The sequence below is a fragment of the Cupressus sempervirens genome, chromosome 7 (genome assembly GCF_028749045.1).
Source record: "Cupressus sempervirens isolate cs-2001-9-10 chromosome 7, ASM2874904v1, whole genome shotgun sequence".
NCBI classification, from domain to species: domain Eukaryota; kingdom Viridiplantae; phylum Streptophyta; class Pinopsida; order Cupressales; family Cupressaceae; genus Cupressus; species Cupressus sempervirens.
The window spans coordinates 725,586,569-725,607,708 of NC_143124.1; the positions used below are offsets into that span (position 1 = coordinate 725,586,569).

At 36.0% G+C, this 21,140-nt stretch overlaps 1 protein-coding gene across 1 annotated transcript in view; it reads left to right on the plus strand.

Moving 5' to 3' along the window:
- The window catches only part of EMB2785 (elongation factor family protein), a 212,989-nt gene that overhangs the window by 65,041 nt on the left and 126,808 nt on the right, over positions 1-21,140 (plus strand). The window contains exons 4-7 of the mRNA XM_089792717.1: positions 4,901-4,969; positions 5,328-5,500; positions 5,908-6,045; positions 6,222-6,347. Coding sequence (XP_089648843.1) covers positions 4,901-4,969; positions 5,328-5,500; positions 5,908-6,045; positions 6,222-6,347 — 506 coding nt within the window. The remainder of the gene's footprint in view (positions 1-4,900; positions 4,970-5,327; positions 5,501-5,907; positions 6,046-6,221; positions 6,348-21,140) is intronic.

A 21,140-nucleotide genomic window follows, 5' to 3' on the forward strand; every position in this document is an offset into this window, starting at 1 on the left:
TGCAGCCAATCTGTTTTTTCCCTAGTGGAAGATTACAAAGGACGTAGGTGTTATTCTTCAACAGGCTCTGGTGTTCAAACTTCATGGCTCATTTCCACTTTGCAATTCCTTTAGCCTCGAAGTATGTCTTAGGTTCAAACACACTATGAAGGTTGGCCATGAGAACTCTTTGTAGGTTTGCTCTTTCTTTGAGCAGTTCTCCTATCAATGAATTCATCATCTCGAAGATCAACAAGTGTCTTGGCCCCCCATTGAGGTTGGAGAGAAGAAGAACCAACATTATTATTAGGAGATGCTCTATGATCAGGTTCCTCATCAGAAGAATCTGGATCAAAATGAGGTGAAGCATCCACATATCTAGGTATAAATGGAGTTGTTGGAGCCCTCCCATTAGGTGGACCTAATGGAAGCCAAACTCCCAAATCATGAGCCTTAATAGGCTGATTTGCTAGATCAAAAACAAGAGAAACATGCATGAATAGTCCTCGCTACTCATCAAAGACTACATCACGACTATACAAGACCCGAGATGTCTTCGTGTCGATCAGACGGAGGGCTTTGTGAAGACTGTTGTATCTAGCAAGCATGAGTTTTTGACTCTTGCCATCCAACTTGGTGCGTGACGCATCAGGGATCCAAACATAGGCAAGAGAGCCAAAGATCTTCAGGTGACTGATTTTGGGCTTGCTATTTGACCAGTTTCTTTTGGAGTCTTACCTTTGATCACCATAGTGTGTAATTGGTTCAAAAGATGAACCTCTTTGTTAACTACTTCAGCCCAAAACTTCTTTGGAACATGTCTGTGGTCGAGCATGGATCGAGCCATCTCAGTGATTGTTCTGTTCTGACGTTCAACCACACTATTTTGCTGTGGTGTGTGGTTAATTGACGCTTGATGCCATGAATATCATAGAAGCTAGAGAATTCTTTAGAACAAAATCCCCTCCCCCCCCATTATTTGACCTAAGAGCGATATTAGATTTCCTCGACTCTTTTTTAACTAGAGGTTTAAACTTATAAAATATAGTAAACTCTTTTGATTTCTTTTTAAGAAAATAGACCTATATTTTTCTACTAAAATCAACGACAAACAACAAAAAATACTTGGACCCAAGAACATAAGGAGTGGCCATAGGGCTGTAGATATCAACATGAACAAGCTGAAGTACTTGAGAAGCCCCTCATGAATCGCCACTTTTCAAAGGTGTGCGATGTTGCTTCCTAACATGGCATGAATCACAAACTTCAAGCTGTCGAGTCTAAATCTTTGACAATCCAAGGACAAGCTCTTCCCAAGCAAGCTGAGAAAGATAATGCACATTTAATTGCCCATATCGTTGATGCCAAAGTGAATTGATAGAAGACCGCCAAGCAGCCATAGCTAAATCCGGAGAATCACCAGAATCAACAAGTTTGAAAAGACCATGATCCTCAAGGCCAACTGCAACAACAGATAGAGTCTCTCTATTAGTGATGGTGTACTGTTGTGAACTAAAGGTGACATCCTACCATGGAGAGTGCCGCAACAATTGATTGATTGAGAGTAGATTTAGTTCCATCCTTGGAACGTAGTACCCATCGAGGAAAATGAGATTCTTTCTTGCAGATTGAGTCTTAATGTTGCCTTTGCTGACAACAGTGTACTCTTCCCCTCAATCAAAAATAATTGAATCTAAAAAAGGCTGGTAGTTAGTGAACCTAAATCAATGTACCCGGCAGACGACTTGACATGATTTGTAGGTCTTTTAGCCATAAAGGCGTAAAATGCAGATTCTCTCTGCTTAGTGTGCTCTGCATTCTTCGCTTTGGGCTACGAACTAGATTGCTTATAAAAGGGAGCTAAGTGTTTTCGACATTCAACTTTCATGTGACCATACTTGTGGCAGTAGTTGCACTGAATGTTCTTTTTCTTGGAGCCTTTGATACTGGAGCAGAGGACTTTTGCTAAGAAGACTGTTATGAATGAGACTTGCCCTTATCCTTCTGAAAGGATTTAGGAGTAAAGGCTTGCTTTGTGGAGGTGGAGCTGAAACTACTACCAAACTGTTGTTTCCACCGATATTTCTGAAGCAAAAGTGTGCAAAGATTTGTCAACTTCAGATCAACACCAGCAGAAGTGATGTTGAGAGTCCATAAAGTGCTCGTAGGACTTGGTTAAACTTTTGAGGGTTATTACCACAATGTCCTCTTCCTCCATCTTGTGTCTAATGGCAAGCAACTGATCACAGATTTCTTGAAACCTATTTAGGTGTTCTTGAAACGATTTCTGCTCATCCATGACAATAGAAAACATAGTGTTTTTGAGAAAGAAGGCCTTGCATTTGTTTGAAGTCTCATGAAGTTTCTTGAGATGCTCCCATATCTCGGCAACTATCTTGCCAGATGGAATTTGAGGGAGCTTATCATCAGCTACAGATGATTTGAGAAGCATCACCAACTCCCAATTATTTTGATCATATCTATCTTGACCATTACCAACTGTAGTCGGACATTGTGTAACATCCAGAACAATCTGATCAATATTCCGATAGTCAAAGATTGTTAGCATCCGTTGCTTCTATGTGCCATAATTGCGACCATTGAACTTCTGATCACCCTTGAGCAAAATATTTGTCAAAGATGCCATAGCACATTTTTTAGTGAAAAAGTGTGAAAATCTGTGAAGGCATGTACTTCAAAGCAAAAAAATCAGAAGACCCAAAAAAAATGTAGAGGCACCTAGAAGAGAACTCGAAAGATTCAAAAGGAACATGCTTTCGGAATTTGTATCTGCTTGCATGAAAATTAAGGCATCTAGAAAAGATGGACAACCCAATTGAGCTCTCAAAAAACCCACTGAAAATCTGTAATTAGTTTTTCACCACGACCAAGAACTTGAGAGTTTCGAATGAAACCCTGGTCAAGGTTTGTGAAAACTCTAGACAGCGCCAATAATGGCAATTTCTGGAGAAAATGTGTGGATGTGCAGAGGAAAAAAACACAGGAAAAAGTTGCTGCAAATCGTGGCCTATAGAGAGCAAAAAACGTGTCCAAATAGGCACAAAAAATCCCAAACTTTGCAGGAAAAGAGCCACAGAAACTTGCAGACATTCAGGCATGTGAGCAACAAGTAGAGACCTGTCTGAAAAAATGATGCCAGTTGCAGAGAATTGCGCCCAGCATTTAAAACAAATTGCATACCAAAAATGACCAGTAGTGGTCGAGATTTGCACCAGGAAACCCTAGCTTGCGGGCTGGAAATTATTTTCCAAAGAAATGGCACTGATAATTTTGAAATGAAATTATTAAGTTTTTTGAAGTATTTGCTTGGATACCATATTAAAGGAAGTAATTGGTAAAATACTTGCTTGATATTAGTAAAGATCAATCGATAAATATATACAAATGAATAAACGATTTTTCCTTAGGAAACGATCGTCAAGAATAGAAACATTCTATTCTAGCTAACAGATAACTAACAGCTAACTAAAAGCTAACTAAATATTAGAAAGATTGTAATATTTATAATAGATTACAATAGATAACCATTAAATATAATATAAACTGTCTATTATTGTAATAAACACAACTTTAATCAGTTCAACCTAGCATACATTAATCCTTAATAACTGAAAGATAAGAACATGAAAGCACAACAATCACCAAACACACGAAACATCAGATTTTTGTGGAAAACCCTGCTATGGTAAAAATTACTAAGAAGATTATTCTCAAACATATGAGCACCTGTTAGGGTGAAAATGGTTAAGGTGATTTTTTCAAAGAATGACTCATTGCCAAAGGACTCACAGTTAAAAGAGAGACAACTCACTGCCCAGAAGAAGAAAGATAAAAGAGAATAAATCCACCATTGATGAATAGAAACTCAACCGCCTGATCTTATTGCAATGATAGCTAACACTGTCAAATCCTCTTTCACGTGTTCTCTTCACGTAAGTATGCACTTGCATAGAAGCCTGCACAAGTATACAAATGGCACTCTCCACACTCTAATCCATAATGATTTATCCTTTATAAATACCAATCCATAACGTGCGAAGTCTCCCAATGTTGGCCAGGCAACTAGTTGAAACCAGTTTGAAATAAGGCAGTACTAATCATTCCTGCAGTGAGGAGGATTGAGAAGTGGACCATAACATGCCATAGAGGGGACCAAAACTATCATCGTACATGTTACACTCCAAGTTGCAAACACCAAGATAATATAAGAATGTGTAAATACCTGAGATTGCCCAAACCTAGAGCAAGAATATCATTGAACAATGAAACCAAGTCCTGAAACAACATATCTTGTGCCATCTGAAATGAATGAAGCTAAGGACATAAATAGCTCATTTCCAAAACTGCACCATGCCAGAACTGTCATGCGGAGAAATGTGATTTATTCATTTCTCACAGAACCACTGTCGGTCACAACAATGCACAAACAAATGCCAAATCTATTGCACCTTTTTCCAAACCACAAAGCTTGAAATAGATATCTCTAAACAGTCCTCAATAACATACCAAGCACTCAGTAACAGATTTAGAACATATAAGATATGCAGAGCAATATACTCAACACAGATACAACAAAAGTTAATCATTAATGAGAACAGCAGCAAGTTGACATCAGTGACAAACATACCAATTTATACCAACTCGGTCAATTACTTATCCAATTCATTCTGCTCAGTTCTACAACAAATGCTTATTAAAGCAACACCAACTCTTTATCTAGAAGACTTACAAGAGGTTGCTCACTAGACTAAAGAATGCTTATTAAATGGAGATGATCGCTTTTGAACTATTTGTTTCTTTTCTTTTGTCAGATGATTGTGAGTGATACGATTTGGCTTGCCTTTCTTAAACAAATTCATGGAAGTAGTGTCCGTGACATTTTGCATTATTTTTGCTGCAGTGTCTGAAGAAAGGTGTGGAGAGGTGGAAAGCTTAATATTTGATTTATTTGCAAATCTTGGTGCTTCAGGTGTGCTTCACAGGTCAAAGAAAATTATAATTTAGTGTATATTATAATTCTTGACTATCTGGGTGTTGTTTAAGTGCTACTAGTACCTATATACAATGGGCGGCTACAAGTTCTTGAGTTACTTGTCATAATCTTTAATAATTGGATTTTATGGATGATCAAATAGAAAATGCAAAAAAACCTGTTATTTAGAGCGATCAATTATTTAACTGCTCAGCTCTCCTTTTTGATCAGTTATAGCTTTGTTTACATTTTTATTCAAAATGAGTTGGCCATACTGCTATACATTTTCGAAGATTGCTTTTTCTTTCTATTGAAGAAAAACTAATGTTGTTGCTATGTTATAATTATCTCATAGAGGAACAATTAGAGTTTCCAGTCTTGTATGCATCTGCCAAAGAAGGATGGGCATCACAAACCTTCACAAAACAACCAGCTGCAGACCAGAGAAATATGTCTGCCTTGCTCGATTCAATTTTGAAATATGTACCTCCACCACAAGGAGATTTGGAAGCACCATTCCGGATGCTGGTGGGTTCCTGGTCTCCAATGTTCTACTGTAGTATCTCATAGATATTCTGCATTTCAGTTTAATTCGTTTCCCCTAGACTTCACGTAGAGGATGAGTAATGTGTGCTTCTTGATTTGTTACTTATAGCATAATTCATGTTTTCGATCTGTTCTTTACACATTCTCACTCCAAGAAAGAAGGGCAATGAATTTATTAATTACTGAAGTAGGTTGTGTGAGTCCACAATATACAGATATAATAGGTGAAGACGACTTTCACCTATTCAAAGTAATTATTTGAAAAACAGATAGGTTAGTCTTATCATGCCTTTTCATTGGGGTTTTTCATTATTAAATTAGAAATGCATGATAGTCTTAAATTTTAACGGTTCAAGGCTTATCTACTCAGCATATCTTGCTTTCTGCAGGTCTCAATGATGGAGCGTGATGTCTATCTAGGTCGAATATTAACTGGCCGTGTCACTTCAGGCACTGTTCGTGTAGGAGATAAAGTGCATGGGCTGTGTGAGACGGATTCGGGATCACAGAAAATTGATGAGGGCAGGGTATAATATATATTTTTGATTCCAATCAGTTTGTAGTAAGATTAGTCTTTTAAGTTTTTAACCTATTGTGCGTATGTGTTAATGCCTGAACATATTTTGCAAATTGAATCCCTTGTTTACGTATCCTGCCTAACAATATAGGAAGTAACTTGAATCCTTGGTTTTGTATTTTATAGATTGTCAAAGTTATGAAAAAAAAGGGGACAGGTACAGGTATGATGGATTGTGCTGGCGCTGGTGATATTATTTCCATTGCTGGCTTAGCAAATCCTTCTCTTGGACACACAATATCCAGTGTTGAGGTAATTTTGATATTTATGGTGCATGTTACTTTTTTTGTGTGTATTTGTGCTGGTTGATGCAGTTGCAACAAAGTTATACTCTTTACTAGAGAATTTTCTACAAATAATTAGTTTTCTTAAATACAGTATTGGCATGATGGGTATTGTAATTTTTTTATAGGTGTTTATTATCATTTCTAAGGCTTGCAAAATTCTATGGGTGACCTTGACAGTGTTCCAACATTTATTAAGTCAATATAAGCTTTAAAAGATGGTATTATAAGCAAAAATCATACTTGAGAAGAGCTGTGTTTCTGTTGGAAAAAAAGGCAATATTTTGAAACAGTTCCAACCCTAAGATGCAAAATCAGTACTTTATGTATGAAAATATGGTAGTCATATTGAAATTTATATCTTACTTTGTTCTAAAAAGTATTATTTTCATAACTTCATAGAGTTTTGGATAGGTTTGGGGATAAAAAAATATATATAGTACTTTAAAATTTGGTTATAAAAATGAGTGAGAATCAAATCTTTGAAATGCTTTATTAAATGAACACATTGCATTGAACAATGAAAATGGCGATGCCAAACATTTGCATTGAATATATTATATTCAAAATGCCAAAATACCATTGGACAATTGCCTAATGCCTGCAATCCTCCCCAAAGTCCATCCCAACTCCTAAACACTTAAATTATTAGATTATTAGATACTTATGAGTTCAAGCTCCTCCAAGTCAATACCAAACGCCATCATTAATCTGCTTTGGCTCCTTTACACCCGATCAGGATGCTTGACTCTCTTTGTACAAAAGCATGTTGCAGCCAATGAGACACAAGCTTCTTTGTGCAACTACACGTCTTTCTGCCTTTCTAAAGATAAGCTTGTTTGGCTTAATAGAATGAATGAAGCGATAAGTAGACTGATTCCTTTCAGCGGCAAAAGAACTAGGAACTTGGGACAAATGACAAATGGCTAATGCATTTGTTTTAAAAGAACGTCCAGAGCTTACCTTGAAGGATTGATGAATGCATTAAGCAGTTGATTGATGAAGATGTGTTCTTCCTCTTGCTCTCACTCTTGTGGCCTTGCTCTAACTCACTATTCATTCCTGCTCAATGCTTTGAAAACTTGATAGTGATTTGAATTGAGGGTGGGATGTCTATTGATAGTTTTTTGGAGTGTTTGGGGTGAATAGAGCTCTTAGGTTTAGGGCCAGTGGCCCACTAACTCAGAAAACTACCTTTTTGAAGAGATCTCACTTGTTTGAACTTTTAGAAGTGGGGGATTGGCATAGGATTCTGAAACTTTCAAGGGACATGAGTGAGTTTTGTCAAGATTTAGGGATGTCTCAATGTCCTTTCTATACCCCCATTAGTGGGGCTACTCTATCAAGGTTTCTAAGGGAAACTTCTTAGGGAAGATTCCTCGCCACTAGTGGCAATTGAAAGGAGGGTGGCGAGTGAACATTTGCGTAGAGTCTTCAAGTCTTGGGGATGCCTCTATCTCCAAAGATAACAACTTTTAGGAGACGATGTGTCCTTGTGGAATACCGATTACTTTTGTTGTGAAAAAAGAGTCTTTAAGGCTAGGATGATTGGTTCAAGTGACACGGGTTGTATGTAAAATTGTTAGCATCTTTAGGTATTCCTTTGCTTGTATCTCTAGTATTTTTTAGTGAAATGACTAGTGTATCTTCATCTTCTTCTTTCCTGCAACCTATGGTTCACAATGCATCAGGAATATTGTTGAACATCAAATGCTAGTGCACAGGGATGTTCTCATCCATCATGATTGAGAAAAACATATTTTTCAAGAAGAGTGCCTAACTTGTAGGAGTTGATGAAACAACCATAGGAGCCAAGAATCATCTGCAAGCAAAACATCCATCACTTAAAAGAGATCAAGCAAAATTAATACGCTCTATAACAACCCAATTTTGATTGCACAAATAATGAATTGGGATTGGATACAATGCAATGAATGAACGGCTTGCTTTATAGAAAGCAAGAGGACTCAAAATATTCAAAAGCTAACTCAAACTAAAAATAGTAAATTAGAGCTAGATATGCAAACTAGAAGTGCATGATATGCACAATGTGCAAATCGGAACTAACTAGACTGAACTAACCTGAGTTTAAGATCAAGTGAACTTAAGGTAGAGCACGAATGTGTAAACATGTTGTCAATTAATTAAAACAACACATGCAAATTTGCCCAGTGCAACTAGTATGCAAGCTCTAACACCCCCCCTAAAGTGAAACTTAAGGAGATAGAAAAGCTCAAAGCATGAAATGCATTGATGAATGGGTCCTTACAATTAGGCCTGATTAGGTACCCATGTACAAATTACTGAGATCTTTCTAAATGGAGAAAAGGAGTAAAACCTCATGGGAAAAAAATCCTCTCTGAAAGTGAGAGATGCACTGAACATGAGAAAAAAGGTACTACATTTTTCTAAGATGGACTCCAATTGTCGAAGATGAAGGCTTGAGGATGAATGCTGCCGAAGATCCAAGAGCAGCAACCCACGTTCCTCCCCTTAGAAAGAAACAATCAAATGCCAAGGCTGAAGTAACTACATGAAATGATAAGGAAATGTCTCATGATGTGTGCCACTAGAGATTGCTTGATTGTCCAACTATCTAGATCAAAAGAGGTCATATCAACTGAAGTAGATCCAAACAATTGTGTATATGGCCAATGAACAACCTTTGAAGGCATGAAAGATGAGATGATAGGAATGCTCAAACTAACATCAATGAGAAGTGGAATATCCCCAATTATGTCCCAGAAGTCTAGAGTGTGAGATGAATCAACAACTGCTGCAATGTATGGAGTGTGTGATGCATCAAAGAATGCTGCTATTTATGGCAAGTACTCATCCTACCCGGCTTAAACTGGACGGGAACAAATGTCATGCTTAACTTAATTAAACTAAACTCTGAAGAAGTAAGAGGTGGAGGAGGATCAAAACAAGTTTTAGAACCACCGAGGATGACTAAAGCACACATAGGTTCAAGTTGTAATGTCCCAAGTTCGGTGCCTATAAATTGATAAAAGATTTATTAAGTTTTAATTAAGGACTGAAACTTATTTTGTTGGTGAGCATAAGAAAGGAAAGCACGTAATGTCACATGGATTAGTTTTATACATAATAATCATAATATGACCATTCATAAAGAAAGAAGCCAATCATCTCTAGGTCAACAAGGAGTAATGTTTAGGCAACTACAAGGGAATTAAACTAGCATGACAGGCAACTTAGTACTCATGAAATAATTGTTATCCATAGTGCCATCTCAACATTAGAGTAAAGTGATAGTTGAAGACATGGCAAAGGTAAAAGGGGAGATCATTGTATTCAATATTATTGTATGAGCCCACACAAATCGAGATTATATAGAGATGAAACGATATATACACTCTTCTCATATGATGGAATAAACAAGACTCATACAATATTGATAGCACTGATTATTTATTGAAGCAAGAAGAGTTCTTGGTGGAGTGATCCTCATCACATTGTCAGGTAATCATCATGTCTAGCAACACAAACAGAAAGACTTAATATCGATAAAGCAAAAGTAACCATAACATTACAAAGACTTAATATCGATAAAGAAAAATTAACCATAAGATTATGTGATTCTTTAAGCTCATACCATGATTGATTACCCATCCAAGGATCAACATGAATAGACTCACAAACAACCTATAAGCAGCTAGTCAACAATCAAGCTAATGTCTCCTATCTGCCACAAGAGGGTATCGTCGATGAAGATGTTTTCCAAACTAAAAAAACTAAGACTATCATGGAAAAGTAGCGATGAGATTGAGAAGGTTGCAGATACAATACAAGCATGAAAAGAGATTGATATTAAGACAACAACTTGCATTAAAAAAATCGTGTCTTTAATGCTAGATGAGCACGATGATGTAAGCAATTAAAATCAAACTTGATGGCTATATGGAGGAAGGAGGCTAAAATCTCACCTATGGCTTACCGGCTCATTGAGGAAATAATTGAACATAAATTTGACATGTTCAAGGAATTTATGTCTGAGCATGAGCTGAGATCAGCAGACATACAAGATATAGGCTCTTCATATTTGATCAGAAATCAAATCAGGAAAGAACAACTTTGTTTCACTTGCAAACGTTTTTGGTCACTTGGTCACAATTGTGGGACTAACAAGCAGAAAGAGTCAGCTCAAGAAGTGCAAATCAGCGTTGAGGAAGTTGAGGACTCATTAGTTCGACTTCAACCTAACGAAGGCCATGAGAGGGAACCCACCATGGTTAACACTACGGATTATTCTAGCATCCTATTTGGTGAGTTGGAAGTTATTATTGACAAGCATTACACTGATCACAAGGCTGAAAGTGAGTCTTTCCATGAGGATGAACTATGTGAAATTATAATGTCATAGTTGAGGAAGCAATACATTCAGAGATAGAGGTAAATCATGAAAAAGGCACAGTTGAAAATGATATTGTTAATATAGGGTCCGATTTGTAGGACTAATCAGAAATCCCATTTCTAGATGATGATTTTAGAACGTATAATTTGGAGGATAAGCTGAAAGTATCAAATGATATGATCATAGCAGCCTTAGTGCACTTTGATAATACCCATAAAACATTGAAGAAACCATATGGGAAGTTAATATTGTTAAAGAGGAGAAAGGAATAATGATGAAATCAATAATGCATACCTCCATAACCATAAGAGGGCATTTGAAAGAATGAAATCAGACTACTTGAAGTTGCTCAAAGATAAGGATATAGTTATCAGACATGCTGAAGATAAAGGAGAAGGAGATAGATGAGCTATGTCTCCAACTAAGTATGACACGTTACTCCTTATATCAGGCTGAAAATCAGAATTCTATTGCAGCCATTTACAAAGAAGATTGTCCAATGAGACAAGAATGAAGACTCAACACCTTTTGTGGGGGATGATCCTGACATTGATTCAGACCTATGGGTCTCTACATATGGTATTGATTCTTCTTGTGATAAATTTATTTTTGAATATGATGCTGCCCATAATCCTTTGTCACAGCTGAGTATAAAGATGATATATATATATATATATATATATATATATATATATATATATATATATATATATATATATATATTGTGACGAACTTTCTCCCACTTCATACGCATTTGACTTATCTCATACACCTACTAGGCCATCTTATTTGGAAAGTCAAATGAAAGCAAAACCGAGAATAAGATTTTGACAGCTTTATCACATTTTGATAACATATATGAGATGGTTGAAAAACATTATTGGAAGGATCAATTAGAAAGAAGACAAAAGGGTCTTGAAGAGGAGTTCTCCCATTTGCTTGTGATAAAGGAAGGTATAAAAACAATGAAATCAAACTATCTACATCTTCTTTCAGATCGTGATCATCCAGCATGAAGACAGCCATGAGAATTTTGATTTTTATGAGAGAATGTTCATGGTCTAAATTTGGACAAAGTGTAGTAAAACAATTCCTTTTCTTGGAGGCTATAGTTGAGGTTGAGGTCAAGTATGGTCAATTCCAAAGAGGGCAATGCTTCCAATGCACAGTTTTGTTTAGTGATTGTTGTTGTTTTTCTTTAAAGTTTAAACACACTTTGTTTTGCTTCTTATATCTCTGGAAATTGAATAACAAACTACCTTTTCATGAATAAATCTTCTGAATTTTGACAAGAATGGGAGGAATAAAATTTACTATCAGTATTGGTTTATGAGCTGGGAAATAACACAACTGTTCAAACTAAGAAGCAATGTGCTAAAAAATCTAGGATGTGTAGCAATGGAAAATTTGGGAGCAGTACAAGGAGAGAAATTGGTAGCAGATACAACATTTTTCAGCATTCTGTTGTCAAAATGTTATACTTGCTGATAGTTATTATGAAATGTCAAAAGTAGAATTTGGAGTAAAGATGTGATGAGCCTTGTGTTGATATGTAATGTCCCTAAATTAAGAGATGGAATAAATAATGATAATTATCTAATATTAGTTAAATATTTTATAAACTAATATTATTAATTATTATTTTAATATTGGTTAATAAATCAAAAACTAATATTAAATCATTAATTATAAGAGTTGTTTGGAGGAAGTTGTATTACAGGAATTTCATCCCTTATAAAGGCATTGCCAAGAAGGTGGAGGCATGATTTTGGAGATTTGGCTTTAGTTTGAAAAGAGAGTTGAAAGCCAGAGGTGGCAAAGCAGTATTCCTTTTGTGAGAGATTTTTCTGACCTAGTGGAAGATTACTCAAACACAGTTTTCTTTCCCCCCATCAGTTTTCGCAAGGTCTGATAGGCGGAATTATTTGTCTTCAGAGTGAGAAGTATACAAGGTGACGAAAGTAGTGTGTAACTTATTTGTCAGTATTAGGCGGCTCTTCCAATTGTCTTGATAGGAATAATTTCCCTTGCAATAAGACAGAATCTTGAAGATGTGAAGCGGATTTGAAAGTCGGGCAAAAGACAAAGATATAGTTCTGCATGAATAACCCATCCTGACTTATTAAAATTCAAGAAGGATGTAATACCCTGACTGGTGACCATCGTATCTGGGTATTGTTCATTCATACTTGGTGGCTTCCTCATTAAAGCCTGAACATTCAGTAAGCGCCATTGACATACATATAGTTAAAGACAAAGATATTGAGTCACCGATGAAACAGTATCAAGTATCGAAGAACTCCATTAATCTTGGCAGAGAAGACTGTTGTGTGTAAAGAGGGACAGTTGCAACTAAAGACAAAGAATGTTTGATTGTAAAGCAAACAGGGCCATATCAGTAGTTGTAACTTCCAGATTCTGATATCTATATTAGGTGTTGTTCTAACTTGTAATGTTTAATCTCAGAGTCTTGGATAGATCAGTATGTAATTAAATTCAATAACATTTAGAGTTTGGTATTCAGTATAACGTATATGAATTACTTTCTGTAATAGACAGTAAGAAATATAAATGAAATTATAAGATTTGTATTCAGAATTTGCAACGAGGCTTAGGATCCTTATTTGTTAAAACTGAGGCTTATTTTAAATGTGCTTGATGGCTGTTTATGTTTTGTAGAACAATCACCTTACACTCTTTACATATTTTTCTCATCCCTGTGAAAATATCTTTGAAGCAAGACTGGTTGTTAACACATTCAGATACAGGAATTAGATTAATGGTTACTTCAAGCCTCTGTGAAGTTTTGAGAATCTCTACACCACACGTTCCCTATGATGATGATACCATGGAGAAGGTATTGGGTTTGATGGTTGAAAGTTTTCAGGGACTTGATGATGTCAGTACTGTTCATGCTTCAAGAAGATTTGCTTTACCGAAAATATTTGCAGAAGTTAGAGTAAGTAATCTACGGTTGGATTTGGGTTTGCAAAATTTGATTTATGATATGTTTCATTATTTCCTAGTAACAATCGAAAGGACACACGGAAAAGAGATCGTTACAGCTATGCAGGATATTATGGTTCTAACTGTCCAGGAAAGTGAAACAATTCCCCAATCTATTTTATCTATGCTTTGGGCTGTGTTGGAACAGGAATGTGCAATTTCTTCATCTGCATGTACTTTCGTTTGCAACGCATTCAGTCAATGTGAGCAGAAGCTTAAGTGTCTCCTGAAGGAAGAAGTGCAGCAAAAGGATGGCATTGAAGAGAACAATCTCTCTCATGAGGAATGTGTTATTGAATCCCAGGTAGTTTGTGAAGAGCAAGAGATGAGTGCTCAGATTGAGATTTGTGATCATCATAGTAGGTCAAAAATTGAACAATCAGAATTACAGGTACAGTTTGCATCTCAGACAGTGTTGGTGATTTTGGTAGATGTGGTACTGCAGGTACTAGACTCCCATGAGTTTTCCAGATTTCCTTCTCAGAAGGATAAGATGATCTATAAGGATGACTTAAAACAATCAACTTCATCATACTTGGATTTACTGAGGACAACTGATTACACAAATAATTACAAGGTATGGACAATTGAAGAAATACTCATTGATGAATGATGATTCTCCTATTCACTGGATGATTGATGCTGAAGATGATGTTCAGATTTGGGATCCCGGGGTTTGCATGATTAATAGAATAGTCTACAATGAACTGCATACCAGGTATCTTGGTACAGAAGACAATTGATTCAGAAATTTGATTGCTTGAGGACAAGCAATCATAGGACGGGATGATTTGTAATGTCGCTAAATTAGGAAGTGGAATAAATAATGATAATTATCTAATATTAATTAAATATTTTATAAACTAATTTTATTAATTATTATTATTTAATATTGGCTAATAAATCAAAAACTAATATTAAATCATTAACTATAAGAGTTATTTGAAGGAAGTTGTATTACAGGAATTTCTTCCCTTATAAAGGCATTGCAAAGAAGGTGGAGACATGATTTTGGAGATTTGGTTTTAGTTTGAAAAGAGAGTTGAAAGCCAAAGGTGGCAAACCGGTATTCCTTTCATCAGAGATTTTTCTGACCTAGTGGAAGATTGGTCAAACACAGTTATCTTTTCCCACATCAGTTTTCGCAAGGTCTGGTAGGTGGAATTATTTGTCTTCGGAGTGAGAAGTATACAAGGCGACGAAATTAGTGTGTAACTTATTTGTCAGTATTAGGCGGCTCTTACAATTGTCTTTGACGGGAATAATTCCCCATGCAATAAGACGGAATCTTGAAGACGTGAAGCGGATTTGAAAGTCGGGCAAAAGACAGATATAGTTCTGCATAAATAACCCATCGTGACTTATTAAAATACAAGAAGGATGTAATACCCTGACTGGCGACCATCGTATCTGGGAAGAATCAAATAGTTATTGTTCATTCATACTTGGCGGCTTCCTCATTAAAGCCTGAATGTTCAGTAAGCACCATTGACATACATATAGTTAAAGACAAAGATATTGAGTCACCGAGGAAACAGTATCGAGTATTGAAGAACTTCATTAATGGCAGAGAAGACTGTCGTGTGCAAAGAGGGACAGTTGCAACTAAAGATAAAGAATGTTCGATTGTAAAGCAAACAAGGGCATATCAGTTGTCGTAATATCCATATCAGGTGTTGTTCTAACTTGTAATATTTAATCCCAGAGTCTTGGATAGATCAGTATATGATTAAATTCAATAACGTTCAGAGGTTGGTATTCAGTATAACGTATATGAATTACTTTCTGTAATAGACAGTAAGAAATATAAATGAAATTAAAAGATTTGTATTCAGAATTTGCAACGAGGCTTAGGATCCTCATCTGTTAAAACTGAGACTTATATTCATAAATATATTTTAGAAATCATGGAATCTTATATGATATTTTGTAGCTTCTGTCGGATAAATTCTATGAGACTAAAATATTGAAGATATATATATATATATATATATATATATATATATATAAATTTTACCATAATAAATAGACATGTCCTGTGAAGGGACATGTCTCTCTCTTTGCAAAATCCTCTAAATTCAACAGGGTATCAGAGCAGGCGACTCCCAAGTCTGTTAGTAATAAAGGAAATAATTTGATATGAGAAACCTCTGAAGCTATGATCTTGCTCCTCTGTCTAGAGTAGCAGTCGATAACCTCTACAGATACAGTTTTATGAATCGAGATTACTACATATTGTGTATACGAGATTCAAAGGAGAATTCAATTCCCTCTCTTCGTGGATTCCCCTAAAGACATGATCTGAAATGTACATTTGGTAAATATTTGGGGAGGGACTGCACAATTCCAATAAGAAAAAATGGAAGCAACCATATCAGATGGATATATTCCTAGCTATGTGTCTACAAATATTTGTTTCTGAAGATGGTATCTGCAGTATTATAATGTTTCAGTGATGAGTTTCCTTATTTCCATGTGCATGGATTTAAACCTTGGTATTGAATTAGTCATAATATGGTTGACGGTCTATTCTCACCAGTTCTTGAAATATTATATTTGATTAGGAAAACAATGAAATAATCTATTTTGATTATTATAGGAAAGGATAACTATTTGATGATGAACATTACCTCAAAAGGGAATGAAAATGTCTATCAACGAGTTACCTCAAAAGAGATGGAGCATTCATTGTTGATACAGTCTATGTAGGCAGTAAATCCTCTGTTGGTTTGCACAAATCATCACAAATTTGTGGTTTGACTTTGGCTTTGGTGGAGGCCCGTGGGTGAGGCTTCTTTGTGAAGTCCACTTCATCCGCATGGGAGTCTTCCGGAGGAGCTAGGCTATGACAGCGATGATGCACTTTTGTGTATGGATTTTGATCAACCACTACTCATGTATTGACATGTGATCAACCACTACTCGTGTATTGACATCAGGTTCAGAATTATGTGCAACTTTGTAAGGAGTTAGATGGCTTGGGGATTCATCGCAGCCGTACCTTAAATCTGTTAGACATTAGTGATTGCCATGGTTGAGGAAGGAGGTTTTGAGGCAGCGTATATGTACTGGTGCCACGATTCCTTCCAAACATCACGCATATCTGAGAAGATTTACTACTTGGCAGTGTGACTACTCTATGGGGCTGCGATTACATTCAGAGGGGCAGACAATTGGAAGTACCAGGCAGCGAATACCAAATGCAGACATGGTGCCTGGTGAAATACCAATGTAAAATCAAATGATGTAAGAAATGATGTGCCATAGTGACACCATGGAAGTATAGGAGGAAACGTATTAGAAAGTATAGAGGTGAGCCTTGTGCTTTGACCCACTGTGACATAGAGGACAATACAACCATCACTACAGGAAACAATGTATTCAGAGGGCAATCGACCCATATGAGATGACATTCAAATATATAATATAAGGTGATTATGTGGCAAATAGGGTTGCAAAACTGCTTAAGGAAGATTAAATGATACTATGGTGACCATCCAAACTGTTAGAGATTGGCGACTCAGATAATTCTGTCAGTGACTCAGATAAATCTGTTGCTGATTCAGATAAATCTAGTCATCAAACCATTACCATTGACAATGACCAGCATTGCGCAAATATGGATGAAGTTTAGCGACAACAAGCAGCATTGCATTGCATCAAACCATCTCCTACTTATAAAAAATGGATAAAGTTCAGCAACTTGTATGCAGAAAACATATCATGTGTGATATTAATTATGAGAGTATGATATGGATTATCGATAATGAAATAAGGAAAGACTATGCGCATCGGTGTATACTTGAAGAGATTATTAAATGCAACGATGAAATGTACTTAAATAATCAGATTATCACTAGTCAGCAATTTCAACCAAAGATTAATTTAAAGACAAAATACAAGTGATTCATTAATCAAAGATTTTTTTGAGGGAGGTGCGATTATTAGGATGAGAAAATATGTCCAGAAATATAAATGAAACCTCAAATACTCTCAAACATCGGATGAAAGGGAAGCATAGAATATTTTGTTGAAGTGCAAAGATGAGTTACACTAATATCACAGATATATAGATCTGGATATATCATATATGGAATGTTTTATTCTAAAATTGAGCTTTATACTTGAAGGATCTCTACTACATACATTGAGCTTTCAAACTTTCTAAGTGTCAAAATAATAATGTGTCATAATCTAAAGTTGGTACCCTATTACAAAACAATTATTGCTAGGAGATCTCAGACCGAATCTATCGTGTTGGAGGGACCTCGAGAAGAAAGTCAAATGACATGTTCCTAAGAGTTTTCGTTCTTTGTATGACTAGTCAAAGGATGAAATATTATCCATCCTTTGGGGCCTATTTATAATATTGTGCAGAAGAAATTTGTATTCAAGGTTGAGTCCTTGAAGATTACTAAGGATAGTTTGTTTAGAACTCTTCACCACAGATTCTATGAGGTGGACATTACAGTTGGCATGGTTGTCGTAGCATTTTTTATATGGCGTTGACTCTACAATTGGCATGGTTGTATTGTCGGGGGCATGAACTTTAGATGGATTATTGCTTTCATTTTGGTCATAATTGGAGGGTCACTACTTCCCAATTTTGTGGAGCGTATCCTAGATTATATTTTCCAGATTGTAAGAGGGTCAACATTATCATAGTTTGCATCATTTGCAAGGGTTGAACAGATATATTTATACTGCCACAAAATCTATACTTATCACCTCTTAAGCTTGAGGAATGATATACAATTTACAGCACAAGTAAGGTGTATGAAACTTTAGTTGATAATATGAAGGCATCTTTTAGCTGGAGTGTAGAAGAGAGTACTAGTGTAAGGTGAACAGAAAAATGTTTTCCATATTTGATATGATGCAGAACTATTCAAGAGATATAAGAGTAGGAATTTCACATTGTGGGGGGAATAATAAGTAATGTTCCATTCTCAAATCAAACCATCTTTAGAGGGAAGATATCAGAGAAGAGACACAATCAGAGTTACAAGTTGAACAATTCTTAGATGGGAGATGGTTCAAAGGGAAGATATCTCTCAAAACAATCTTAGAGTGTTTACTTCACAAATTGTTTGAAAAATGTTTATATGGAGGCATTTTATGATTTGATGCTTTGAAGCAAATTGTACCAAGGATGCTGATGGAAAGGTAAGTGGTTGACTATTACTTTGGTCTCTATCTTATTTGTATTTCTATACGTATTACAAAGAGCCATTTTCCTTGATCTTTTCCTTTGTCTCTAAGGATGTTCTTCTAGGAAAAGAAGATTGGTACTTTACACATGCTACCAAATATTGTGCAGAAATCAATCTTATGACAGTAGCTTCAAAGAAGTTTTGATCTAGAATTCATTAATCTATCATGCTGGATAGAGTGAGGCCCTTGAAGTGAATATCTTTGATGATTGAGATTATGAGTATACTTCTATATCAAGAGGCAGCATGATAGTTCATTAGAGGCAACCTTGGACAAAGAGAGGGAGCAAATGGAGGATATGGTTCAGTTAACCTGAGGGAGTTTGACATGTGACACTTCATTACAGATAACTTTGAACGAGGAACTCTAAATTTGAAATCGGATTCACAGGGAGTTTTGACACTTTATTAGAAATAACCTTGACAAGGAGGTCAAAAGGTAGTGTTTCTTCATGAAGAAGAAGTTCCAAGTGCAATCCCTCATAGTACATTCATCTCTATGAGAGATAAGTTTGAGGTAAAAACCTTATTATTTGATATGGTTCATGTCGGATGTCATGACAATGTCCGTGGCAACTTCATGTAAACTTTTGATGTCATGTGTGTATGGGCCTGCCCCCTATGTACATCATGAGGAAGTGATGGCTTCCAAACGATTATCACTTATATTTGTAGAAGCTATTGGAAGGTGATGATCTTATGATAACTTAAATCGTGATATACATTTTATATGAATGTTGAAACAAATCAGGATTGATTATATCTTGTAAATTGACAACTAAGTATTAGATGTCATTTAGTTGATGGTCTATGAGTTGTTTGTATAGATATATCATAGGTACTTGGTTAATGTCATGTGACGTGATATTTAGGAGGCCATTACCTTATTTTTGAGTACTTGGTGAGTATCATGTGTTGATATTTTGTAGGCCATTAATTAGAGTATTTGGTGAATATCATGTGTTAATATTTAGGAGGCCAATACTCATGATATCAAAATGGTGGAAATCTTCTGATCAACGATATCCTTAAAATTTGCCATTCCTAATATTACCAATAGTATAATATCTATCATGTGTTTATCCTCCCTAGCTAAGAGGGAGTGTTGATATTTAGTAGCTTTTGTCAGATAGATCCTTTGAGACTAGAATATATAAATACATACATACATACATGCTTTCCCAAATATAAATACAAGAGAGATTGCTGCTTTTGGCATATAAAGAAATCACAGGAAGTATTATTTCATTTGCAGCAATCCTCTAAATTCAACACCATGGAATACTATAATTTCTATTTTGAGACAGTAGCTAACAAAATGGAGTTGAAGTTGGTGTGCTAACATATCGTATTTTTACAAAATATAAAATCATAACATGAAATATTCTAGGGGTAACTGACTTCACCCAGGATTGCCCAGCCTGGCTCCCTTGACCGTAGCCCCTCCTTAATGAGCATATTCATATCTTGTGTTGGTATTCCCATAGTGATAGATGGAGTGTTGGTGGCTCTCACTATATGTGCCAAGGTACAAACAACTGATTGCTTCCAGCCCTGATTGCGAGACTTAGTCTTCATCAGCTTCCCACTCATTTTGGGGTTCTCCCCTTGTATATCTATATGTACTTGTTTCAGGGTTCCCATGTTAGGTTAGGCTTCACTTGTCTATCTATGTTGCAATCTTTCTTTTCATTGCTTTATTCTGTTTGCTGGAGTCCCCAAGACTGTTTTGCCCTATTACTTCACTATTGTAACATTTTGCATTGCATCCCTGTTGACCTATTATCATTCGTGGACATCAATGTACTTTGTGTGCGTGTGTGTGTATAATTCTCTATCTTTCTCTCTCTCTGTGTATCTATATTGACAGTGCGCAGCTCATATAAACTAAAGTTATTTAAAGGAAGACATTGGTTTTGTGTTTGCTACTTTCAAATACCATTATTATTTCTTTAAGGTATGTTTTGCAGAGCTAATCTCCATGTGTGTGTATAATTCTCTCTCTAACTCTCTCTCCCCCCCCCCTCCCTCTAACTCTCTCTCTGTGTATATATATTGACAGTGTGCAGCTCATATAAACTAAAGTTATTTGAAGGTAGACATTGGTTTTGTGTTTTCTCCTTTTAAATACCTTTATTAATTCTTGAAGGTATGTTTTGCAGAGCTA